Source organism: Zea mays, chromosome 8 (assembly GCF_902167145.1).
Source record: "Zea mays cultivar B73 chromosome 8, Zm-B73-REFERENCE-NAM-5.0, whole genome shotgun sequence".
Taxonomy (NCBI): Eukaryota; Viridiplantae; Streptophyta; class Magnoliopsida; order Poales; family Poaceae; genus Zea; species Zea mays.
The window spans coordinates 178,111,776-178,136,474 of NC_050103.1; the positions used below are offsets into that span (position 1 = coordinate 178,111,776).

The window sequence follows — 24,699 nt, forward strand, 5'->3', positions numbered from 1 at the left end:
GACGATGAACTAGATCATTCCTCAAACCAAACAGCTCATAAAGAAACAGCGCGCGAAGAGATGATGATGGGCTGATTCCCGACCGACCAAAGCAACAAACACAGAGATTCAAACTCACCTCGACGGCCTCAGACTGCCTACCGTTCGAAGAGATGGCTCAACCTTTTCTTTTAGGAAAAAAATATAACCTTTTTTTGTTGACTGCACTCTGACAACAAATGCCCTCGACCGGATCGAGTAGTCCGTACGTGGCTCACATGGGCAGCGCGCACGCGTACGGTGTAGCACCACGTCACCACGACATGCCACTGCCAATAGGAGATGTCCTGTCCTGTAGCATTCACGAGCGGGTTGGATCGAGGAAGCATCCGTATCCTACTGGAATGGCTAGCCTACTGGTACTGGCTCCACGCATGTAGCCTCGGACGGGCTCGTCAGCTCTATATACTATACGTATGATTGCGGCGGTGGTCGGCCTGCGCCAGGTAGATCCGACAAGCAGCCAATAGCCGTGGCTGTGTAGAGTGGGGGAGACGAAAAGAAAGGGACGGCGGGCGGAGGCCAGGCCCCCTTGCCCACGTTCTCCCTCCCTCCCACAGCCCCGGCCCTCTTTCGAGCTGGCAAGGAATCTTGTGCTCATCCCGTCCCTTGCTCCTGTAGTGCTGCGCTCCGTCCAATTCCAGTCCCATCTTCGATTCGCTGAAATGGTTTTTGGATATATATACTGGTTGGCCTCGTCTTTTGTCATTATAGTAAAACACAAGCCTCCATCATGCACATTCGTCATGGCAACTCGGCTAAAATCTCCTCTCCCCGTGCCGTTGCCGTTGCCGTTGCCGTTGCAACTGGTGGGGTCTCAATCACAGCAGTTACGATGGGGACAACTCGGTGCGCGACTTGGCGGGGCGACTGGGTGTGGGGGTGGCCGAGTAGTGGGGCTGGGAGAGAGAGACACGACACGGCACGGCAGGCAACCGACGCATCGGCCCGGAATCCGCTTTGCACTAGTACTAGTAGTAGTTTACTTGCGCGCGTGTAGGTTGGGCATGGCAGGCCAGCGATAGATTAGGAGTAGGAGGGGATCGCCGTGCTTGTCATGATACGACGCGCACATGCGTGGGTTCCACTTCCACCGGACAAAGCCACGCGTGTCGCCGTCGTCGGCTACCGCATCGCTCGCTCGTACGCTTAACTGGAGCGATGCGCCAAATCTGGCGGTTGGGACAAGGTCCTTCCGCGAACGCGGGACACGCGCGCGGTGGTGCAGCCAGGAGCATGCGGCTGGGCTCTGGTTCTTTTTTCTTTCGTGCTGTCCGATCTCCGGCTGCCGCGCCGCCATACGCTGAGCTGAGTTCTACCTCTGCCATGCATGCCAAATTTTCGATATGATATATATATATATATATATATATATATATATGTTTGTGTGTGTGTGTGTGTGTGTGTTGTTTACTAGTACTCCGTACTCACTAGTATATATATACTGTAGCAGACCGATTCGGTTCTCTGAATTGGCACCTCCAACGGGGACCGGATAAAGAAGGCCACGTTCTCGGTAGTCAGCCACCACGGGTATCCAAATCCAATAGAACAGGGCGGGCACAATGCATGGCCATGCACCTTATGGAACGGCAGGGTGGCCATGCGCTGCCCTGCCCTACCACGATAAGGCATCGTCTGCTGGAACGGATTCGTTCGTGTATGTATTCATATCCGATCCATCGCAGCGATGGACGGACGGCCGGCCCTAACTCCCCGTACGTGTCTGCTCGTCGGTAGCACGAACCTGGTCCGACCCGAATGTAGGGACCATCGCCCCCCGACGGCGAGGTCCGGACCGACCGCCGACGGATCTGTACAGATCAGACTACGAGACACCCATCCATGCTGCTTGTATTGTATGATTTGGACTTCAAAGCCGACCCAGAGGTTTCCTCGGCCACTTGCCGGGAACATGGAGAGGATCATTCATGTCATGCGTACATCATGGGTGGGAGCCAGTCAAGGTCGAGCCGCATCTCCTCCAGCAACAGTTCTGAAGAATGGCTTGCACTGGTCATCAAGTATGTATTTGTCAGAGTCACCAGGTATGCATGTAAACACAGGCAGCATGCATACTAGTAGTAGGCAACCCGCCGCGCTTGGCAACGGCAGATGTCGTAGCAGCGACAGCGAGCAGGGGACACGGGTCGATTGGCCGTTATATACCGATCATTAATTACGTCAGTACTTAGTCGGTACCACACAAGGATCATCGCTGGCCGCGCTGCAACAAGCCAACAGCGGCAGTGAGCAAGAGCTTTGGCGCCGTGCACGGCTGCTGGGGCTGGGCTCACCCCATCATGCATCGGATCGGAGCAACTTCCATCCATCTCCACTGGACCACCGCCGGGGTCCAGAAGAAACACCGGCACGACCGTTTTCTTTCCGGGACGGCTACACCACGAGGCCGGGGTGGCGCGCGCATAAATCTCCGCAACCAACTCGATTCGCCCGGGGCGATGGAGGTGACCGTATCCGGTGGGAGAGACATGGCATGTGCAGCCGCCCCAGCAGCACCAGTACGTCCATTATTTGTGATGCCAATCTCGCAGGAAAGGAAGGAAAGCACCGGGAGCCCACATACATGTCTGCCGTCGCTGCCGCGTGAAAGAGCCGTGGGGGCCGGCCGGGCCGGGCACATGCCATCCATGAAGCGTCCCGGCCGGGCTGGGGTTGGGCGGGTCGATGGCTTGCGCTGCCGGTTGGATGTTGGGTTGGAGAGGGGGGATGATGCGTTGCGGTGTCAATTTGGGCAGAGGTTGGGACGGATGGTCCGGCCGGCCGGCGTGCCACGCGGGTGGATGGACCGATGGGTGCCCTGCCAGGTTGGTGGATCGCACAGCACCCGGGTGGATGGATGATGCGGTGTCAATTTGTTCAACCAGCATCCTACGTACTGTACCTAGCCTGGTCCATGTCTGCCGCTTCCTATGCATCGTGGAGGTTTATGAAAATGGTTCCGTTCTGCAATTTGGATTCACCGCAGTATGCCACTGCGAAGATTGGACACGCTGAGCAGGTGCAACCATCGTGTTTGGTTGTTTTCATTTCCGCAGAGCCTAGCTGCTCACTGCAGTAGCCCGTATTTGTTTTTGGATGCATCAGCTACAAGTCACCTTCTAACATCACAAGGGTGTTTTTTTGTCCAAAAGAGACCATGTAGCCATATAAGTACGTGACGCATTCAATTAATCAAATCTGGAGCGAGTTCCAGTTTGGAGAAAATGGACAGGACAACCCTGGGCCTGGAATGTACTACGTTTGCACCTGTCTGTCCTGACCAATCCATTCAGGCGAACAGAACGCAGCGCAGTAGAAATCGCAGTATACCGCAATTTTTTTATCCTGTGTGGAAGAAAGATATAGCGGGGTAAATGAGCAATCGCTAAACCTTGTTCAGTTATTGGCATGCTGGGCCAAACGCAGTTTTGCTTTGTGTTGTTCACAGACTTCAGTCAGGTACCACCACACAGCACACTTTCCCCACGAGGTCAATCCAGAAAATTGTACTAGCTAGCCGTGTACCAACCACGAGTGCAAGACATATATCGGGAGTTCAAACCCAAAAAAAAAATGTTCGTTTGAGAAACCGACTGATAAATGCTGCAAAAACACATGGAGACTTCTTCAGTTCATCCTTCAGTTGCAGTATGAGGTAGCAAGGGCCTCCAGTCTCTGAACAACAACCAACCGTTGATGGTTTCGTCATCCCATATCAAACTGTCTCACCACAAACTGTTCTCCGATAGTAGTTACAGATGGGCTATTTCCCTTCCCGCCAACTGGGATTCCCCGCAGTTTTGCACAGCACCTCACGGCCTCACCTTGAGGTTCTTCAGAGATGACAAGACTCCGCTACAGACCGAGGCTAGCTCAGGAAGCTCCCACAGGTGCAGCGACTGCAACCTAGCAAGAGTATCCTCTCCCAAGGTCCGAGATGTCAAACTCACTCTCCAAAGTATCACAAAATCGTACATGCAAAATGTTTCAAAGGTTTGGACAGCAGCCCAAGAGCAGGTGCTTCAGACAACCGAAACCGTTCACGTCTTCCACTCCTTTGCAGAAGGATGACAAACTTGCCATGTTCGAGTCGAGACCCACAAACTGTGCAAGTTGCCCACCGCAAACTACTTTTGCTGACAGAAAACTATCTAGGTGGTGACAATTTTCCACCCAGAGTTCTCGTACCGCCTCCATACTAGTACTAATTTTCAGATCGGAAAACTGGTCGTCGCTAATCTCTTTAATGATATCAACTCAGCACAATGATGTTTTGTCTTTTCAGAACATTTTCTGATCAGCAACAGCACTTCCTTCCATCGGCCCTGTCTACAGTTTGTAACCGTATTCAATTGTCAAGCCTTCTCTTTTTTCTCTGTTTTCAGTTTAAGTCAACTTCAGCTTTGGCTATTCGTATTCTGTCAGTCCAGCTGACTGGAAACAGGAGAGCTGCAATGGAGAAATTTCCTTGGCTTGCTTTGCCTGCCGATGGTTCAGAAATGAGTTCAGTTCGGTTTAGTTCTGCAAGTGTTTTTCTGTACCGCCTGCATCTGCAGTTTGGTTCAGTTTTCAGAAATTGTTCATTCAGTCAATAATGGCATTTTTCCCCAAGACTTTTCAGTTTCTGAATACTGTACTGCTGTTCTGATGGAGCATGCATCAAATTTGTGGAGTGTCGCTTTCGTGCAATAGTAAATACACTATTAAACTAATCACTAGCTTATTTGAAGAATTAGTTTATTCCTTTTGCATGATGAAGCGAACATGAATACGATGGTCTTTGCTGCTGGTTCTTTTGTGATCCAGATTCCAGACGCTTCCTGGCAACATACAAGGACAGCTTTCTGGCAACATGGAATGACTAGGAGATCCGCATGCTTGTGCTCACCAGTCCCGCCCTCCACCAGGTGTCTCTCCTCTTCTCCGCCGTGCTGAGTCTGATTCTATAGCTGGCCTACCTGCTCACTGCTTCGAGCGCACCCACCGCATCCAGGCCTTCTGGGCACCATTCCTCCTCCACCTCGGCGGCCAGGACACCATCACCGCCTGCCTTCTCCGCCGAAGACAACGACGTGCCCTGGAAGCGCCACCTGCTCAGCCTCCTCGCCCAGGTACGCAACGGGCCATGCCACATGCACGCACGCACGCTTCCATTTTGTAATGATCTGCTTCCAATTTTTTTTTCCTGTGCCCTGCTCCGGCCGGCAGACACAAACTAACGAGGCTTCGATCAGTCATTCCGTCTCTTGGCTGGTACGCACGCCAATGACTATCAGCCGTGTATGTCTTTACCAAGTCGCACCCTTTGTCACCATGCTGCATGGGCAATCTGCGGATCAGCATTGTCACGACGCCGGAGCCAGGGCACCTTCCTTCGTCTCACGCCAGAGCAGGCCTACAAGGCCATCGAGATCGAGCTGTCTGTCATGTACGACAGAGAACCTTCACTCCAAGTCCAAGGCGGCAGTGATACGCACCTGGTACGGCCGCCTGTTCAGATGTCAGAGTCCGACGGTCCTCCCGAATTCTACGGCCTGCGTCCTCTTCAACGTGCTTGACAAGGGCAGATGTTTCCGACCGGAAAGCTTGGCGAAGTGGACCAATTTGATGGCCCAACATAATCTCACCAACTTCTGCCTCCTGGAGAAACCAACCATGCTCGCCAAGGTTTTGAGCGTCCTCGGGGCCCAAAGTACACTGGGACAGTTGGCTGTACATCCGGCACAACGACGTGTCGTCGGAGCTCAAGATAGTCTGCAGGGGCCTAGGCCCTAGGGGGGAGCTCAAGAGTAAGACGGTGAGCATCGTGGACGCCGAGAGATACCCCGCAAGTTCAGCAACCAAATGGTACGTGCCAATCGATTTTGTTCAGTCCTGGCGCTTGGCGGAATGGCTCGAGAAATGGCAAGTTGCTTAAAGCAGCAGCATGCACATCTAGATCGAGTCAACGGTCCGAATCCAGGCTAAATGCAATGCAGTTATCTATTAGCACTCAAGATGCCAATTGCCAACTCCCCACGACTAAAACTCGAGTCGGAAAGACATGAAGCACACTATGCCCCCACCCACACGCCGCCCAGCGGCATGGTCCGCCACCACCACCACCACCACGTCCACGATTACCGCATATAGACCCACTTCCTCCGTGCCGGCATTCCTATCTCGGGTCAAAGCGGCAAGCCCTCACTGCCATGTCCGGAGCGGCGCCCGACGCCGAGCCCGGCCGAGAGGGCTTCACCTGCAGCGCGCTGCTCATGTGCCTCTACCTGCCGGGCCTCCTCTCCAAGAAGAAACCGGAGGAGGCGATCAGCACGAGCCCGCCGCCGACAGCACACGCGGCACCGGCACCGGACCAGCCAGCCGAGCATATTCAAGAGACCCCACCGCACGCGCCGAGCCGCCGTGCCGCGTCGCTGGACAAGTCCGAGTGCGCGTCGCTCTGCTCCCGCAGCAACATCGTCTTCGACTTCGTCGCGGAGGAATGGGACCAGGGCCAGGCGTCAGCCCAGGCGATCCTCCACGGGTACTGCCCGTCGCCGTGCTTCGACCTGCCCGTGGAGCTGATAAGGGCCGGCGAACGGTTTGGCGCCGTCGCCGCTGTCAGCGAGCCGACGAAGCCGGTGCCGGTCACGGCGGCGTTCGTGTCCGTCGACGACGGCCAGCGAGGGGCCACTTTGAAGAAGGTGGCGTCGTGCCTGGCGCCCGGGGTCGACGACGGCAGGAGCGAGCCGCGGCCGCCGCGCCTCGCGAGGTTCTTGTCTGCGTCCGGCCGTCGTTCTAGCGTGCCGCGGCCTCTCGTCATGCCTTCCCGAGCTGCGCCGCCGGGTCAGGCAGTTGGCGGGGACTGCGAACTCGGTGGATCGGCGGTGGTGCCAGCGTGCAATGCAATGCAATATAACGAGCGACGGCAGCCTGTCGGGACAGCGTCGTGTGACTGACGGTTGCTTGGCGCTCTACACGCATGATTAGTTCATTTATCCGTGTATTACTGTATGTAATCGACATCGTCAATTTCCTGTTCCGTTCTAAATGCTCGGTGATTTTCACGTTATTATGTAATCTCAGTCATAATTGCATCGTGTCATGGACAAAGGATATTAGGGACAACAGAACGCATGAGATCATGTTCGGTTATTCTCATTATACATGGATCGGATGAAACGGATGAAACTGGAAAAAAATTAGAATAATTTTGATTTTTTGGGATTTTAAACTCATCCAATCTCATTCAATCCACATGGATTGAGAGCTAACCAAACAAGCCCTTGGATGAGTTTGAATCTCAAACAGGTCAAACTTCTTCTTAATTTTTTTCAATCTCATCCAATCCATGTGCATTGGGAATAACCGGACAAGGCCTAAAGTGTTTTATGTGGTTTTTGCAAAATAAAGTCCTCTTAACCAAGGATAATTTGGCAAGAAGGGACTAGAGTGGAGATGTATCTTGTTGTTTCTATAATCAACTTGAATCAGTTGATCACTTGTTTTTCAGATGTTCCATTGCCAGGGTAAATTTGGAGGTTATAGCAAAAAGGTTAAACACATGTGTTATTCCTAGAGATATAAATCAATGTTGGAGGTGGCTTTCTGTCTATGCACCACAGATTCAGAATATTCACATTGTGGCTGTATCGGCCATTTATTGGGCCATCTAGAGATCTAGAAACAAAATGTGTTTTCAGAATGTGTTGATTAAATCTTCAAGTGAAATTGTCTGTTATGGGAGTGCGCTGATGATTTGTTGGGCAGGTTTAAGCAAAAAAGAGCCTTAGAACTTGATTCAAGAAGGGGCTAAACTCCTAGTGAGAGCGGCTAGTATCAAGTTGGACGCACCCGCAGATGATCAGGTGGATGAGGAAGATGATGAAGCTAAGTAGGTCAATCCGTGCTGTGTTCGTCATGAATGGTCGGAGGCTGAAGGAGGATATCTCTACATGATGTTTTGGCTGCTTAGTCGTGTCTGCTTGTTTCTAGTCTTTCTTTGTGCTCCTATTTTGGCTCCTGCCTAGTCTTTCTTTGTGCTCCTATTTTGCCTCCTGCGTGGGCATGATAGTCACAACTTTGGATTTACTTCCTATATTGGTTGGGTTGCGTCTTAGTATACGTTTGGACGTTTGGTTGTGGGACAAATGAGAACATGATAGGATGGTTCTTGGTTTGAGGGATGAAATGATCCTTGGTCAGGCCCGGGCGGGGGCATGTGCGACCGGTGCACAAGAACGGCCCCCTCCAAGGGTCTCTAAAATAATAGTTAGCGATGGTTTAATCAATACAAATTTTAGTAATGATTAGAAGGTCTAGCTAAGTCAGCTCGACAAGAATAAAACATAGTGTTTGTCGTAACAACCGAGTACCAATCTGTCATACAACTCATTTTGGCTATATGGCGAAGTACAGCTAGCACATGCTAGCATAACATCCAAATGTTAAGATCATTCGTTACCATTATTAAGCCATTTCTCATATTAATAATTCAATCACGATTAATAAATGAGATTAATCTATACTATCTATTCTTAACAAAGGAAAAGAAAAGAAAAAAAACGATACAGGGCCTTGAATTATGCTGGCCCGGCCCTGTCCTTGGTATTATTGTGTTGGAGTTGGAGGGATAGAACGACCCTTGTTTTTTCATTGTTGCCTTGGTTAATCGGAGCCAAATCATGTCTCTTGATATTTTTCATTTAGCTAGATCACATAATGTGTTGTATCATATGCAATAAGCTCATTTATTGCACTAGTTGTGCATTTCAACAAGTCTAAGCTATTTTTACCTATGTAGCTTAAGTTGCTCACATTTGTATACTTATGAAGTAATCACATGTGTACCTCACATCAAATACACATTAGTCTATCGGTTACCAAAATCAAGCAGTGGCCTTTCAAAAAGAACGAGCACTTGAACAATTAAAAGCTAGGACTAGGAGCTTTCCATCATTCCTTGTATGTTTCAGAAAAAAACGAAGTAAAAAACTTGAAAATCATGACAGAAGAAAAAAGTTACTTAGAAAAAGTAATAAATAAAACACAATATAAGAATGAAAATAAAAAGAATAAATAAAACAAATGAAGACTACGTCGTTTGGCGCATCTTCGAAGAGCACTTGCCGCAGATATGCACTTGCCGCAGATATGCATCTTCCGCAGATATGCACTTGCCGCAGAAGATTCGCCGAGTGTGAGAGTCGATTCGAGTTGCAAGTTCACCGAGACAATTAGAAATTTCGAATGCGGCCATGGCGCAAATCGAGGAGGACACAGCCTATGATCCTGTGCTCTTGTTGGGCCAATGCCTGGCCCGTTCATCGGATGGATCGTGGGGAAACTTAGGCAGTGTTTGGATGGATGGATGAGAAAGGATGAAAATGGATGGAATGAGGTCATTTTAACTTGACTAATTTTTGGTTTAGAGGTGTAGAGTCAGGATCAAAAAATATTCTTTAAAAATAATTGAATAATGGATGAGACAATCCCTCAAAAAGTAAGAGACGAGGTTGATCCTGTCCCATCACTCGTTGACACCAAACCAAACACATCATTATGGGAGCTGGTAGAGTCGTAGGCTTTGGATTGCAGCAGACGGCTGACGGCGCTGTATTGGAGGCGCCTCTCCCGGATGGCCGTATGGTTAGTTGTTTTGCCACGCGTCATGCATCTAATGTATGGGTCCAGCAAGTTGTATTCCAGCGCTGATGGTTTCACTGCAGGTCCCGGTCAACAGCGGCGCGGAAGCGGATTTTGGTTAGTAGAGTCGGCTTTCTTAATGGGCTTGTGGCTCAAATCGGATTTTCGAGCCCGGTGCCAAGACGACGTCTGTACGGTGGGAGCCCAATGAATCGTTCTCTTGCGAGGAGAGCCCAGTAAAATGCTATCGAGCGAATTTTTTTTTAACTACACACGGTTCTTTTTATCATAGTCCACTTTGGTTTTATTATATGTATCATTGATTTTTTTGTAAAAAAAACTTTAACCACTGATTTTATTAAAAAATAATGAGTTATCATTTATTTATTTTATTTATTTATCATTTAAGGTAGTCTATAGACTTAAAATTTTATATTTTAATAAATATTTTGAATAAGACGAGTAGCCAAAGTTTTCGAATTTTTTTTAATAGTATCATATATTTGTGAACGGATCGGAGGTAGTATAGGGTAACTTCACCTAACTTTGACAATTTATTTGTAAGTGCGCATTTACACCCACAAGTCCAAAAGGCAATGATATTATGTACACCTTGACCAATCAAAATAGTTGTTCATAATTTAGTATATCTACTGACAAAGTGACGACGAGATGTTTTATTATTGTGAGGTGATCTGGCGACCTAAGCGTGATTCGTGGTTGACCTACACAAACTAAACAAATGGTAGCCAGATCTGATCCATATAGTACCCTTTTTCAGTATTTGCACGAGCATCGAGCGATGCGGCCGATGCCATGCATGCATGAAGCCGCGCGACATTATTGTGCTAACTGGGAACTAATCAAATTGCACACGCTACCCATACCTACATGTTCTTTCAGTAAAAATGGTCGCAGCCAAACTGCTGACCGCCCTGCCATGCATGCACACCGAGATAAGTGACGGATCGGAGTGAGGCAAGCAATCGAGTGTCTTGGCATGCACACAGCACACTCGACTATCACTTTGTCTGTCGCGTGCAGAAGGAATGCATGCGTTCCGGTTGTTCTTTCCATCTCCTTTCCTTTTGGAGACGCACAGTGAAAAATATGACGTGGCCAGGGCCGGGGTCGCGGCTGAGAGACTACTTGTGCAGGTCTCCTGCTCTCGTGAATCCAGGGTAACGCTTCCAGTTCTTCGGACACTCCGATTCCCTCGTCATTTCATGGAAAACTTGCCAATATATATAGATATAGGCCCCACCTGACACGTTCATACGATGCACGTATGAAATGTACCACTATCTTGTTACTAGCAACCCTAGGTCGCTAGGTTCGTACCTATAGATGTCCAAATGGGCGGGTCGTGCCGGACCGGCCCGGATTTGCTAGCGGGCCATGTCGTGCCGCCCTACGGGCCCCAAGCGAGGCCCAAACATGGCCCGCTAGATTAATAATCGTGTCGGGTCGGCCCACGGTCCGACGGGCGTAACAGGCTCATACCAATATATGGCGTTTAAATGATAAAAATATACTAAAATATGCATTTTTAGGGTTTAAATCATATTTGTTAGCTCTAAACATTTATTTACACCCATATAACCAACAAAACACATGTTTCTTGTGTTTTATACTATATATTCAAGTATAATATATGTATTTATATGAAAAATAGAAAAAAAATAAAATCAGACCGTGCCGGACCTAGCCCGTCGTGCCACGCCTTCGACCCACGCACGGCCCGCGTTCACTACGTGTCGTGCCGGGTTCGTGCCGGACCAAACCCGTGCCGGGTTTTGGGCCTCCCAGCAAGCCCGATCTGTTTGGACATCTATATCCGTACCCAGTTCGAAACATAAAAAGAAACTGATCTACTAACATGTACGAGATTTTTGGGGAAGTCACAAGTTATGGGATAAACGAGAGCGAGCGCGTGTGATAAGTTTATTGTTTGTAGCAGACTTTATAGACTTTTATGTATCTCATGTAAAGAGTAGTGCGCACCCTCACATATCGGGAGCGAAGCTAGGATGTTACTATAAATGGCTAACCTGATCATATCCAATGAGCCAGCATGCATGGCCACACCCATGACTAGTCCCGAGAATATGGGTCGGATTTTGTGGGCCAGCACGAGCACGACTTAAAATTAGGAGCCCAAATTATTACCCAACGTGAAATAATATGGAGCGGGATAGCACTACCCGAAGGCGACTCTATACCGGGTTCAAATTCCTGCCCTTCGGGTCCTCGGCATGGCCCAATGAGGCCCACATTGTTTAATTTCTTTAATTTAGTAAGTTGTTGACTTTATGTGGTCAAATGATGCTCACGTTGTTTAATATCTTTAATTTAGAAAGTTATGGACTTTATGTGGTCCAGATATATGGGCCGGACTTGGACCGGCACAGCCAAAGGAAGGTACGGCGTGATTTAGTGTCAGCCTAGCACTTTTTATGATGACACGACACGTTTTTGGCTTGAGATTGTTTGGTTCGAAGTATGATGGGTCTAGGACGGCCCAGCCCGGTCCGACCTAATCCCTAGCACTAGCTCTGACTTATATTTAAAGTATTTAGTTCTCTCGACTAAAGTATAGTCCATGTCACATCAAATTTTCAGATTCACGATAATTAACAGACCTTTCTCAAACTGTTATGTCTTCCTCAAACCATTGGATACACCTTTTGAACAAACCTTAGACATGAAATCTCCTTTGCTCTGCAGACGTCCCCACCGTTTTTGTTCCTCCCTCCACCTGATGCCCTCGAAACTCGTCTCTCTCGCTCTTAGGTTAACTTTCTTGTTTTTTCCTCCTTTCTCACCATCACCCGAGAACGAGAAAACAAGCAATTTCGCTCGAATTTCGTAGATTTCAAACGGTTTGCAATGTCAAATTTTGGAAACAACAGATTTCGTTTTTCTCGACGGATTTCGCTGTTTTCTCGACGACGTTCGTCGTTTTCTCGGTGAGAAGTGTTGTTCGGTTTAGGAAAATTCAAAATTTTGACAGGATATATTTGTGAATTGTTCAAATTACGTTGCACAATGACTAATAATATACTCACAAATGTGATGAACAAAATCACATAAAACATACTAATCCACATTGAAAACACAATTCCAGTATATAGAAAGTTACAAACTATAATACAAATATGAAATAACAACTACTTCATACAATACAAGTTTAAACTCCATAGTTCATAATAAAGATTGCTTTGGCTGTGTAAAAATATAAATTTGAACTATCCATGCATTTTCCGTAAACTTATATGTCTGTCACATAAATTACACACTGAATACATGTAGGCCGGTATGAAAATAGAAGTTTAAACTCCAAAAAATCGTATAAAAGTCCATACATGTTCAATATAAAAGTGTACACATTACACATAAGATACGTATAGATCTACATGAAATAGATGCTCAAACACACTCGACAAGTCTATATCTTGTAATTATATTGTTATGTCATGTATGAATTTGGACTTGTATTGTTTAGAGTTTGGATTTATATTCATATGAAGTTATATATATTTGGTGAGTAGTTTATGTGAGGGATATATGTTATATGAAAATTGCATGGACAATCCGTGTTAGTTTATGTATACTTGTGTATGTTGGATCCAGACCAGCACGAGCACGCTTGGGCCGTAGTGCTGATTGTGCCGGAACGACAAATAGCAGCAGTAGTGTCGTCGTGCCTATAAGGCTATACCGAGATTTCCGGTACAGCGGCACCACCATACGTTTGACCATCGATACCTGTTGCTCCTGTGCACGCAGCAGCTGGTACGACAAGAAATTCGAGGTGCAGAACGGAAGCTGGCCTGTAGCTTTTCGCGACAAAAAGCCCATATTATTGGGTGTTGCATATCATTGTACCTCCTCATCATGGCGCCATGGCGGTTGCACCACAGAGTTGCCAGCCAGTCATGATAATGGAAGCAACTCATGCTCTTCTTGCATGCATGCATGCATGTACTCCACCATTTTTTTTGTGCATTACGATCTAGCTAGCAGCTACGACAACTACTGGAATAGGGGGGAAACACGATGAAAATTAAAAAAATACACACACAAATCTAATTAAACATATTATGCGATTAAAACTCCAAACCTGAAACAAAGCTTGGGACGGAGGGCGGTGAGAAACAAAAAGCAGCGTACGCTTGTCGTAGTGTGTGACCCTGAACCGATCGATCATGCATGCTACGGGATCTAGCTAGCTATAGCTACTCCAAGAACGTCTCCATGAGGTCCGAGTAGACGCCGCCCTCGTGCGGCCCTCGATACTCCATCCCTGCTTGCTGCTGCTGCGGCGGCGCCGTGGAGGCCGACACGGACGGGAACGCTGACGTGGACGAGGACGAGCTCATCCGCGCGGGCAACGTGAAGCTCCTCTTGAACTTGTTGGTGCTCTGGGCCGCGGGGCTCTCCACCTTCCTGGCCTTGTTGGAGTGGCTCTCCAGGCTGAGGTACTCCTCCACGTTCTCGGCCCCGCCGTGCGCGTCCGGCGCCGCCTTGTCGTCGTCGTCCGCAGCGCCAGCGCCAGCGCCGGGGCCGCCGAAAAGCAGCTTCGCGTCGTCCGCGCGCCCGGTGAGCGCGGTGAAGAAGGACAGCCCGTTGGGCCAGCGGAGGTCGCCGTCGGGCGCGTCGCCGCCGGCCCCCACCATCGGCTGCTGCTGGTGGTGGTGGTGCTCGTCCATGTGCTGCGGCGGCTGCTTGTTGGTGCCGTGGTGCGCCGCTGGCGGGAGGTGGAACATGTGGCCCTCGTCCTTGCCGCCTGGGAACGGCGGCATTGGGCGCGCGGAGGACGGGTGGAACGCGCCCGGGCCGGGCGGGAAGAGCGGCGACGCTCCCGCGGGCGACGGGAGCTGCTGCGGCTGGTGGTGGCCCGGCCAGCTGAAGAGCTGCGGCGGGGCGCGCGCGGCCGGAGCTGCTGGCGGCTGCTTGAGCGGGAATGGCGGCGTCGGCGTCGGCGAGGCGCCCCGCGAGGACGAGAAGAGCTGGGAGAGGAAGAAGCCCGACTGGTAGCCGAGTGACTCGAACATGTGTCGCATCCGCAGCACGAAGTGCAGGTCCTCGGGTATCTGCGCGCGCACAGTGTCAGTCACACACACACGTCGCTGTTAGTGGTAGCTACGCTTCCGTATGAGACGCTGAGAGACGTCCACGTCGTCGACGACCAAACGAAGAAAACGACAAACGAAAGGTCAAGCGTAGATAGAAACAGGTGGGTAGAGAGAGAGAGAGGGGGGCCTTCAATTGGCACTCACAATCTTGCAGGAGCCCAGCTGCAGGAGGCCATGCCCGGCTTGGATCACAGCTATGGTCTGCACACAACAACAGATCGTATTGATTGATTAGAAAGACTAACGAGAATTGTGCAGATAAAACCAAAACACCAGCTCTTGCCTGGATGCCTGATGCGAACTGGTCGGTCCATTCCGGAGGAAGCTGCAACAGCAAAAGCCGACAGGGGAATTGGGTAAGAGCGGCGCAGGAATAAAGGTTATTACTGCGTTGTTTCGTGGCGTTTGATTCTTGGTGACAGGCGATTGATTGGTACACAGATGTAGCATCCAATTCTTCTCTTCTTTTTCAAGGATATAGATGGGTGCAAAATGCAAGTAAAAACTCCAAAAAAAACCACCACGGTGCTGTCCTGTAAACCTGGCGGGCCATGCCAACACGCACCCGGCAGGGCAGGGCAGGGCAGGGCAGGGCATGGCTGGCAGCACTGTGCCACAAGAGATGCAAGTACATTCGATGAGCAGGGATGGAGGAGCTGCTCGTTCGTTCCGTAGTATCATCTACTCTACTGTGGCGTGCATGGAAGCTTAACCCAAAGCAGCAGGGGTGGCAGAGAGACTGCAGAAAGAGAAAGATGCAGTGCAGAGGGGGCACAGCTGATGATGACGACGAAGATGCATGGGGGTACGTTACGTACTGCGTCGAAAGAGCTCTGCCAGTAGTTGGAGATGTTGGGCTCGCATTCAGAAGGTTCCTTGAAGACCCATTTGTGACATTTATCAGAGGCCACCTTTCCCATCAGCCTGCATGCAGGAAGGAGAAGGGGGTCCAAAACCCAAAATCAGACCCACGGTCTTGAGCACATCATTCATGATTCACATGCGTTTGCATGCCCCAAAAGCTCGCTATCGCTAGTACACGACGGCAAAGCGACTGACCAAGAACGACCGACCGACCGGCGGACTGACTGACTGACAGACAGCTAGTGAGAGTGTGTGTGTGTGTGTGTGACACGCGACTCTGACGACGCCCACCCAGCTCAGCTAGCGTCCTCTCAAATCAAATTAAAAAGGAGCCGTGTAGCCGTACCACAGCCACAGGCACAGCCGTGAATATGTTAATCACGAGTTGATCCGGCGGTTTAACCCACGGATTGTTTTGTTTGTTTAAGCATCACGAGGCACCGCCCCACCCGCAACCAACGTGTCCCTCACGTGACAGCGCCCGTCCTCAGCCGCGACTTGAAAATTGCCCGTCAGGCCGTGTCGAGCTCGCCGCCCGTACACCGCAGCATAATTACCGCCTACTCCCACGCGGGTCAGTACTAATTACTATTAATTTCTAGTAGTACCATTACCAGGCACGCAGGTTAATACTACTACTTACTACTGGAGTATATCAAAAGCTCTGCGCGGTAAGAACGGGACAGAACAAAGTGAAAAGATGAAAGCGCACGCAGCCATCCCATCCCATCCCGCCCCGGGGCATCCTGCTTTCCTCTCTCTCTCTCTCCTCTCTCCTCCGTCCAAACCAAATCAAGCTGCGCACTAATGAAGGAGCTCTCGACTATTAGCGTCAATCGCACTCGACGCACAGGGTTTCCTCTCAGTCCTAATCGGAGAACAGGGAACAGCAGCGCCACGGTCTCGCGCGAAGTTGCCGGGCTGATTAGAGGAGGATGCCGGCGGCTAGTCGGTGCAGTCACTGTCACCTACCAGCCACCACCACAGCGGCTAGCTTAGCACGCTTCTACCTACGGTCGTCGTCGTCGTGGAGCCTAGCTAGCTATAGCTAATACTAGCGCTACAGCAGCCAGAGCCAGCCAAGCTAGCTAATTAAGCCGGGGGATTGGGAAGAGATTGCACACGACTCAACTCGACTCGATCGAACGCGACTGCCTGCCATGCCTGCGTGCGTGCGCCGCCTGCACTGCACCTACCCAGTCGTAGTCCAGTACCCACCCTTCTCCGTAGTTGTAGAGCTGGATGGACATCTTGATGAAGGCCTTGCGCACCGGGTCCTCGCCGTCCATGTCCTCCAGGCACTCCGCCACCCGCGGCCGGCAGAAGCCGTCCTCCCACATCAGCATCCTGTCAGCGCACGGCCGGCCGGCAGACGCGACGACGGGCGGATTAGTAGCTCGATCCATCTGGCTGGCGATGAGCACCGGCAGCAGCATGGCAGCGCGCAGCGGCACAGGCCGGAAACAGACAATCATCAATGCAAGGAATTGAAGGCACACTCACAGGCTGCCGTTGTCGTCGCCGACCTTGCACCCGTTCCCGCCGCGGCACCGCCTGCATGCAGGGAAATAGTACACAGTCATCACTCGCTGTGCCTGTGATGACAAACTGGGGCTTGTGTTGTGGGCTTAGACGGCGGCATAATAACAAGCAGAGAAGAGCAAAGACAATAGCTAGCTATAGTAGGACGGACGAGTTCATTCGTCGGTGTCCGGACGGAATAAGGACAGGGAGAGGCACACATCACATACGGGCGAGGACGGATGGTCCAGAAGACGGAGTACGTCCAGTCCGAGCTGAGGCAGACGTTGCGGAGGGCCTCGTGGAGCGCCATCATCCCCGCGGCCTCTTTGCTCCGCGCGTGATCCGCTCCGCCCCCAGCCGCGCCGGAGCCCACCATTTTGCTGCCCCCACCCCTGCCTGCAGCTGCCGCTCCCTCGCTTCCGCCTGCTCTACCGGCCTTGTTACTTCCACCTCTCTCTCTCTCAGCGCTAGCTATAGCTAGCGTTGCCGTAAAAACGCTTCTACTGCCCTGGGCGGAAGCGGAAGCGGAAGCTAGCTCTCGGAGTCGGACGATCGAGCTCGGCGGCTCTAGCAGCTACCTCTAGGCCGGCCGGTAACCTTTCTTGATCGCCCTCTCCTCCGGTCCGGTCTTTCTCCCCACCACAGCTGAGCTGAGAGGCTAGCTAGCTAGAGAGTAGAGAGTGAGGGTTATTGTTTAGCTAGCGAGCCCTCCCTCTCTCCCGTGTCTCTTCTCCGTTTGCGGCCTGTCTCTCTCTCTCTCTCTCTCTCTCTCTCTGATTGCTGTTTTTAACTTGGGCAAGGGGAGGGTAAACCGAAAGGCGAGGGAGGGCGGAGAAGAGTCACGGCACCCCATGCATGTTTTCTTGGTTTTTTTTTTCTCCTCTCTGTGAATTGGCGGGCGGCCCAGAAGTTGGCAGCGCCAAAAGTAAAAGCGGCCCGCCCGGGTCCCCCATCCCCTTCTACGGCCAGCTTTATTTTTCTCTCTGCCGCTTGCTTACCCATGCCACGCTGCACCGCTCCAGCAGCCGGGCTCGCCGCTCGCGCCTCGCAGTCGCAGCCTGCCTCGGTATTGCGGTGCGACCGTGCGACGACGAAACGCGCGCACCGCGCAGAACGTCTCGCGCAGGCCCGGCTGGGACTGAGAGAGGCAGCGCCAGCGCGGGGATTTTGCAGGAGCTCAGTAAAGGAAAGTGCACTAATTTCTCTCCTACAAAAGCTACTGCAAAATCCCATTAATAACAGAGAGATTTTGCAGGAGCTCATTAATAATTTATTTAAACCCTTCCATTTTTCTAACAGATTATCATTTTCCCTTAGAGAAAATAAACTATTCTCTAGGGAAACTTTTCAGTAGTTTCCTTAGAGACAGTCCGGTGCCCCACATAAGGGAAAGGCGGCCAATCAAGGATCTACTGACCATTGTGTGGAGGCGCACTGGATATTTCGGTGCCCCCGCAGCTAGGGCAACTTTTCAGTAGTTTCTATTTGGAAGGGGCAACGACTAGGGGCTCTCTTGTGAGCTGTAAAGGGGACTTCTAGTCACCCATTCGAAGTACACAAGTGAAGCAAACAAGTCCATACATCAAGTGATTATATTCTTTCTCTCCTTCTCTTTTGTGTCTATCTAGTTTGTGTAGAGGTGCAGTTATAAGCCTTAGAGAGAGAGAAAGTGTTGTTGAGAGCAAGAGAAAGATCTTGAACATTGTTACTTTGTTGGAGTGTTGTCGAAAAGATTGTAAGCAGTCGCGGCGTCGTTGTAACTGATAAGTGACATAGTGGAAGGCTCTATGTGTCGCATTGACATTACTGAGAAAATGGAGGAAGGAGTTGAAAGAGACTCCAAACCAATGTGTGGCTAACTCAAACAAGGACTAGACAAGCATTTTAGTCTTGGTCGAACCTTAGGATAAATCATTGTATCGTGCTCTACTCTTGGTTGTGTGATGTCACTCTATCTTAATTGATTTTATACTTACACCTCAAAACTTAATTGTGGTGTAAGTTGTATTTGAAGTGCAGGGTATTTTGATACATGAACTTCATTTCCGCTGCAGCCTACTCGAAGTGTCTTTCATTCAATTGCAATCTAGTATTCAAGTAGAATAAGAATTTCTAGTTATTAAGTGTTAATTTTTATTCTCCTATTCACCCCCTCTAGGCAACATACATATTATGTTCCTAGACAAAGGGAACTTTCACATGGTTAGATATCAATCACTAATTTATTGAGAACTAAATGTAATGGTACCTATGAAATGTATCGGAGCCATCTGTGATCCACCACAACTAACACCACCAACGTTAACGCCAGCACCGATTTTTTTGCATTTTGGTCCTTCATCGGAAAAAAATTCACGTTTGGACCCTAAAAAATTTTAATGTCATTTTTGGACCCTTTACTCGGCGCCGTAGCCTGTGGCGCCGAGGTAACACAGCTCGGCGCCATAGGCTATGGCGCCGAGGTACGTGCTGCGTTGGCACAAACAGCTGTCGTGGCGCCGACGTGGTACCGAGCTCGGCGCCATAGATCATGGCGCCGAGCTCTATTCTATATAGAAAACTTGTCTAGCTCAGTTGGTAAAATATAAGACTCTTAACCCTAAGGTTGTGGGTTCAAACCCCATGGTTGGCGTTTTTTAATACTTTTTGTATTTGTCACTTATTTATTTTTTTGTTGTCCATATTTTTCGTTTATGTCGCTGATTTATTTGTCCTGATTTATTTCTCATCCAGTTTTATTTTTGTGACTGATTTGTTTATTCGTTCAGATTTTTTTATCCGGCGAGCACAGCAGCTGTGTGCCACAGTGCTCACAAGCCGTCAACTTCTCTCCTTGTTTGCTCAGCTAACCACAATAAAAATCAAATGAGAACACTCTTACTTCAATCGTGATCAAATAAAAATATTATATTTTCATTGAGTTCTTTTGAACATAAATTTTAAATACATAATAACATATTCCCACTAAAAAGAAGCACACATATTCATCTTTTTTCTTCTGCACTAAATAAAAGTATACTCCATTATATACTTGTCTCATAGATGATATATTTTAGAATTTACTGCATATACAGCTGCTGTGCTCGCCGGATAAAAAAAATCTGGACGAATAAACAAATCACTCACAAAAATAAAATTGGATGAGAAATAAATCATGACGGACAAATCAACGACATAAACGAAAAATATGGACAACAAAAAAATAAATAAGTGACAAAGACAAAAAGTATTAAAAAACACCCACCGTGGGGCTCGAACCCACGACCACATGGTTAAGAGCCATGTATTTTACCAACTGAGCTAGACAAGTTTTTTGTACAGAACAGAGCTCGGCGCCATGATCTATGGCGCCGAGCTCGGTACCACGTCGGCGCCATGACGTCCGTTTGTGCCAACGCAGCACGTACCTCGGCGCCATAGCCTATGGCGCCGAGCTGTGTTACCTCGGCGCCACAGGCTACGGCGCCGAGTAAAGGGTCCAAAAATGACATTAAATTTTTTTAGGGTCCAAACGTGAATTTTTTTCCGTTGAAAGACCAAAATGCAAAAAATTCGGACGCCAGCACCACTAACTAATCAGCATCGTTAGCCGATTATCAGCATTATCTCCCTAACCCTAGCTCCTAGTTATTGACCGTCCAATCAGAATTATCATCCGATTAATCGGTTTCACCGCCCGGATAGCCGCTTCTCATGACTGATTAACCACTTGTAACCGGCGGCTCGTCAGCCCAAAACGTAACCGCGTGGTGCTTGCCTAGCCAGATAGTGCACTCAATAAATCGGTAACGTCGACTGATTAATCGGTACAAAGTAGCGGCTTACCGCTCAAACGGACGAGCAGGCACCCCACGCGGTTAACCGGCGTAGCCGGCCGCCGGCCAGTTAGTCGACGACGCATGCCGGCTACGTCTTCTCGGACGACGGACGAGAATGGAGCTTGGGCGGACGCAGTTTGGCGGCAGAGGAGAGAAAGTGGCCTGGGCAAGTGACGATGCAGCTTAGGATATTAAATGTGTGTTCTGGGTCATATGGACCTCGGTCCGGTTAGAAGACTTTTACTTTTTTGTTTTTTCGAATGTTGTTTGATTTTTAGTTTAAATTTGGTTGCGTATTTTTGAATTTGGTTTTAGCCGAAACTCATGAAATAATCCATAGTATTTATGAAAAATTTACATCGTTTTTCTCCAAATTTATAAAGAATCTCAAATTCAAAACTCAAAACGGGTTACAAGAACCAATCAGCCGGGACCGATTTCCGGCTAGCCGACCGGCTCCGCAATCCTTGTACATTGGTCTTGGAGCAAAACTTCCGTAGAATTGTGGAGAAGGCATAGTTAATTTTGACGTATCTCTGTTTATGCGGAAGTTTTGAAAAATGTAGTCGCTACATCCTTAAATAAATAAAATTTAAATTTTTTTGACTAAAATAAACAATATTCTACGTGAAAATGAAACACCATCTTCTAATGCACAAACTATTCATAGACACATGCAATACATCATTATCAAATTCAAGAGATATCCACAGTGAAAGGTAAGAATAGTGCATAGAGGTACATATGTTCTTATCAAAAAATTTAACCTGTCCAGTAATTTTCAGAAACTTGTTTGTTATGAGACCAAGGGAGTATAAATTAAAAGATTTTTAAATAAAAAGGTAAATTGCTATTACACAGTCAGTATAGATATATTGTAATCTTGCATTTAAATGTATATACTTATCTAAATGAGAACATCCATAAATTATTGTTATGTATATTAATATAGTTTTCTTTATTTTTTACATTTTTACAAGTTCTTAAGTGAACATCCATAATGTATTTTAATTACTCATGCACGCAAATATAGTTGAGTTGCATGATAAATCTTGAGAAAAAAAGAAAGACCCTAGAGAGATGAGTGTAATCTATAACACAAAATCTAAATATTAATAATTTTAGCGATAATTTCTTGAATAAATTATTCGTAGAGTATCAAGTTTCAACTTTGCAATGGGAAGGAAATTTGTTAAATTATTAGAGTGGCCGATGGTTGTCATTTCTTTTAATTTTAAAGAGTCATATTCCTTCCTCCACTGCTGTACCTATTCGATGGGAGGTGCAGCATAGAATGCAAGGTGGGGTTTACTTCTTCCTCCCCTCTATTCTCATCTCTTTTTTCTCATCCATCTTCTTCCTTCTTCAACAAAATAGAGGAGCTCAAGGGGAGCTTCATTGTGTGGGAGGTGGGAGAGAGGGCTCCACCTCTGCCCACCTCACCCTTGGATCCACCCCTATAGCCACTAATTAGAGTGTATTGAAAAATATCTTTGATGATGACTTTGGCATAGAACTCTATATGAATAAAAGTAAACTCAAAGTATCTACTTCATCCCTCCTAAAATATACGTAGTTCCAAATTTATCAAAAGTCAAATCATTCTAGGTTTAACTAAATTTACTAAGAGTATTAATATCTATCAAACGAGTAAAATAGTAAATATATTTGATTATGAGCTCAATGATGCTACTTAGTCGAAAGCATATATAAGTATTACTCCCTCTGTTCCAAATGAAAACTTGTTGTAGAATTTTATTTGTTTCATATACTATTTGATGTATGTATTTTATAAGTGTGTCTAGATTTATCATCACTCATTTGAATATAGGCATAAAAAGCAAGACCTAAAAGAAATAATCATTTGGGATGGAGAGAGCATTACCGTTTCTATAGATTTTAATGAAATTTGTGATATTTTGATTTTGGGTAAATTTAAGTCTTTATATATTTAGCACATGTAAAAAGCTATTGTAATAATAGATATTCGGTACTATGACTTCAGTAGTTTCGCTTGGAAGCTGGTAATTATGAAAGTGTGCTTGTAAATTCCAGATTAGGAAGTTGCTTTGGCGACGACTTTAGCTAGGACAGGGGTGCAACGTGCGCACGTGCGTGGCAGCTGAGAGATGCCTCGTCAGTGTCAACCATATACAATGGCTAAGCCGTACTAGTGGTAGGTTTCGTTACTTTGACAATAGCAGTAGTAAGGTATGCTATTGTACACACCCTTCCAAAACACCCGAAGTAAATTGTTAAAAGGACATCGTTCGGTTTGAACTGTACATTTGTTTAGAGTATATCTATATGTTGAACCATAAATTTTTTGTTGATTTTCGAAGTCACAAACATTCTAATTGTATTAGTCCCTTTTTTTTCTTCGAAGTTCTCGTGCAGCTTGACAACATCTTAATTTACTTCGTTTTTGCGAGTGAAATATATATATGCCAATTTGATTTTTATATCGTTTTGCACACCGTTTCACAAAAGAACTAACTTGAGCCTTGAGCTACTTGGGACCCCAAGATGGGCAGCCAATGATGAGACCAAACACCATGAAAAGCATGCAGATTTGTTTAGACCTGGATTTAGCCTAGTTAAGCTACATGATTAGGGTGAAGTAGCCATAATCTGCAAGTTGATAGTTGCAGCCAAGTAAATTAATTATAGAATATTTTTTATAATAACTTTATTTAGAGATGTTGATATTAATACTACTTATATTAAATTTAGATGACCTTGAGCTAGTTTAATTTTTTACCGAGCGTACCACTTCATCCAAGAAAGCTACAATATCAGCCTATTCGCTGCTTAAAGTTAATATTTTAAAATAAATTTACTGTGGAAATGAACCATATACTTTATTAATATTGGAATACGTTGCTAATTGGAATATAAATTGGCGCACGGATCAGAAGGAACCGATGAATTTGCCTCCCTCTGTCCGTGACGTACGCTGCTTAAACTAATAGTCCACCGCCTTCACTTTGACTGCCTGCACCCTGCTACCCTGCAGCCCCTTGACCGAGACAGGATTCTCTGTGGCCAACTCGGCCTCTCAGGTCCACCGCTCTGACAACTATGTGCTTTCTGTTCCTCGACTGATTTCTAGCCTTGGACTAAAACTATATAAAAACTACATATTCTCTATTCGCTCTGACAACTATGCGCTTTCTATATTCTCTACATTTTTTTACCGACTCTACTGATCTAAAACGAGAATTACTGCCGAGCGTACAGCCTACTCACCTCGTCGAAGAAAGCTACAATTATAATTTAAACAAGATTGTTTTAATGTTAATTATCCAATTCTATATGAAGTACGAAATTATTGATGTGAGTGCGTCACTAAATCGAAATCGAATGCTTGCCGGACTGCTCTTTTTTCTCGAATCCAAAAGGAGCTGCTTCTGAAGTTTATTTTCATCCAAAAATTGAGTCTATTTACTTCAGCTTTTTCTGATTTTAGGCACTCAAAGCTCCTGTAGACATACAAACGTCTAGCTTTTCATCCTATTTTTATAAAAGTTGCCTAGCTGAAAATGGTCCAAAATCAATGTAAAAACACAATCGATCGAGTCGCCGCAACAGAAAAATAGGTCACTTTCTAGATCTTAAACTATATGGTCCCATTTATTCCTCTTCACGATACTCAGATTTTCTTCAAGACAGATTCTCAAAAAATATCG

General features: G+C 47.5%; 2 protein-coding genes across 3 annotated transcripts; one reads left to right on the forward strand and one right to left on the reverse strand.

The window, feature by feature from the left end:
• The first annotated feature begins 4,940 nt into the window (after positions 1-4,940).
• Positions 4,941-7,333, forward strand: LOC100501629 (uncharacterized). Its single transcript, NM_001357716.1, has one exon. It carries the CDS (start codon positions 6,234-6,236, stop codon positions 6,978-6,980), a length of 747 nt encoding a protein of 248 aa, NP_001344645.1. The 5' UTR covers positions 4,941-6,233; the 3' UTR covers positions 6,981-7,333.
• Positions 7,334-13,609: 6,276 nt separating this feature from the next.
• Positions 13,610-18,015, reverse strand: LOC100279551 (uncharacterized). 2 transcript variants are annotated; one of them, NM_001152548.1, is given in 7 exon segments: positions 13,610-14,762; positions 14,949-15,005; positions 15,088-15,129; positions 15,623-15,728; positions 16,887-17,015; positions 17,172-17,222; positions 17,420-17,616. In NM_001152548.1, coding segments are annotated over 7 exon segments (1,392 nt in total). In that variant the 5' UTR covers positions 17,569-17,616; the 3' UTR covers positions 13,610-13,904.
• Positions 18,016-24,699: the final 6,684 nt, after the last annotated feature.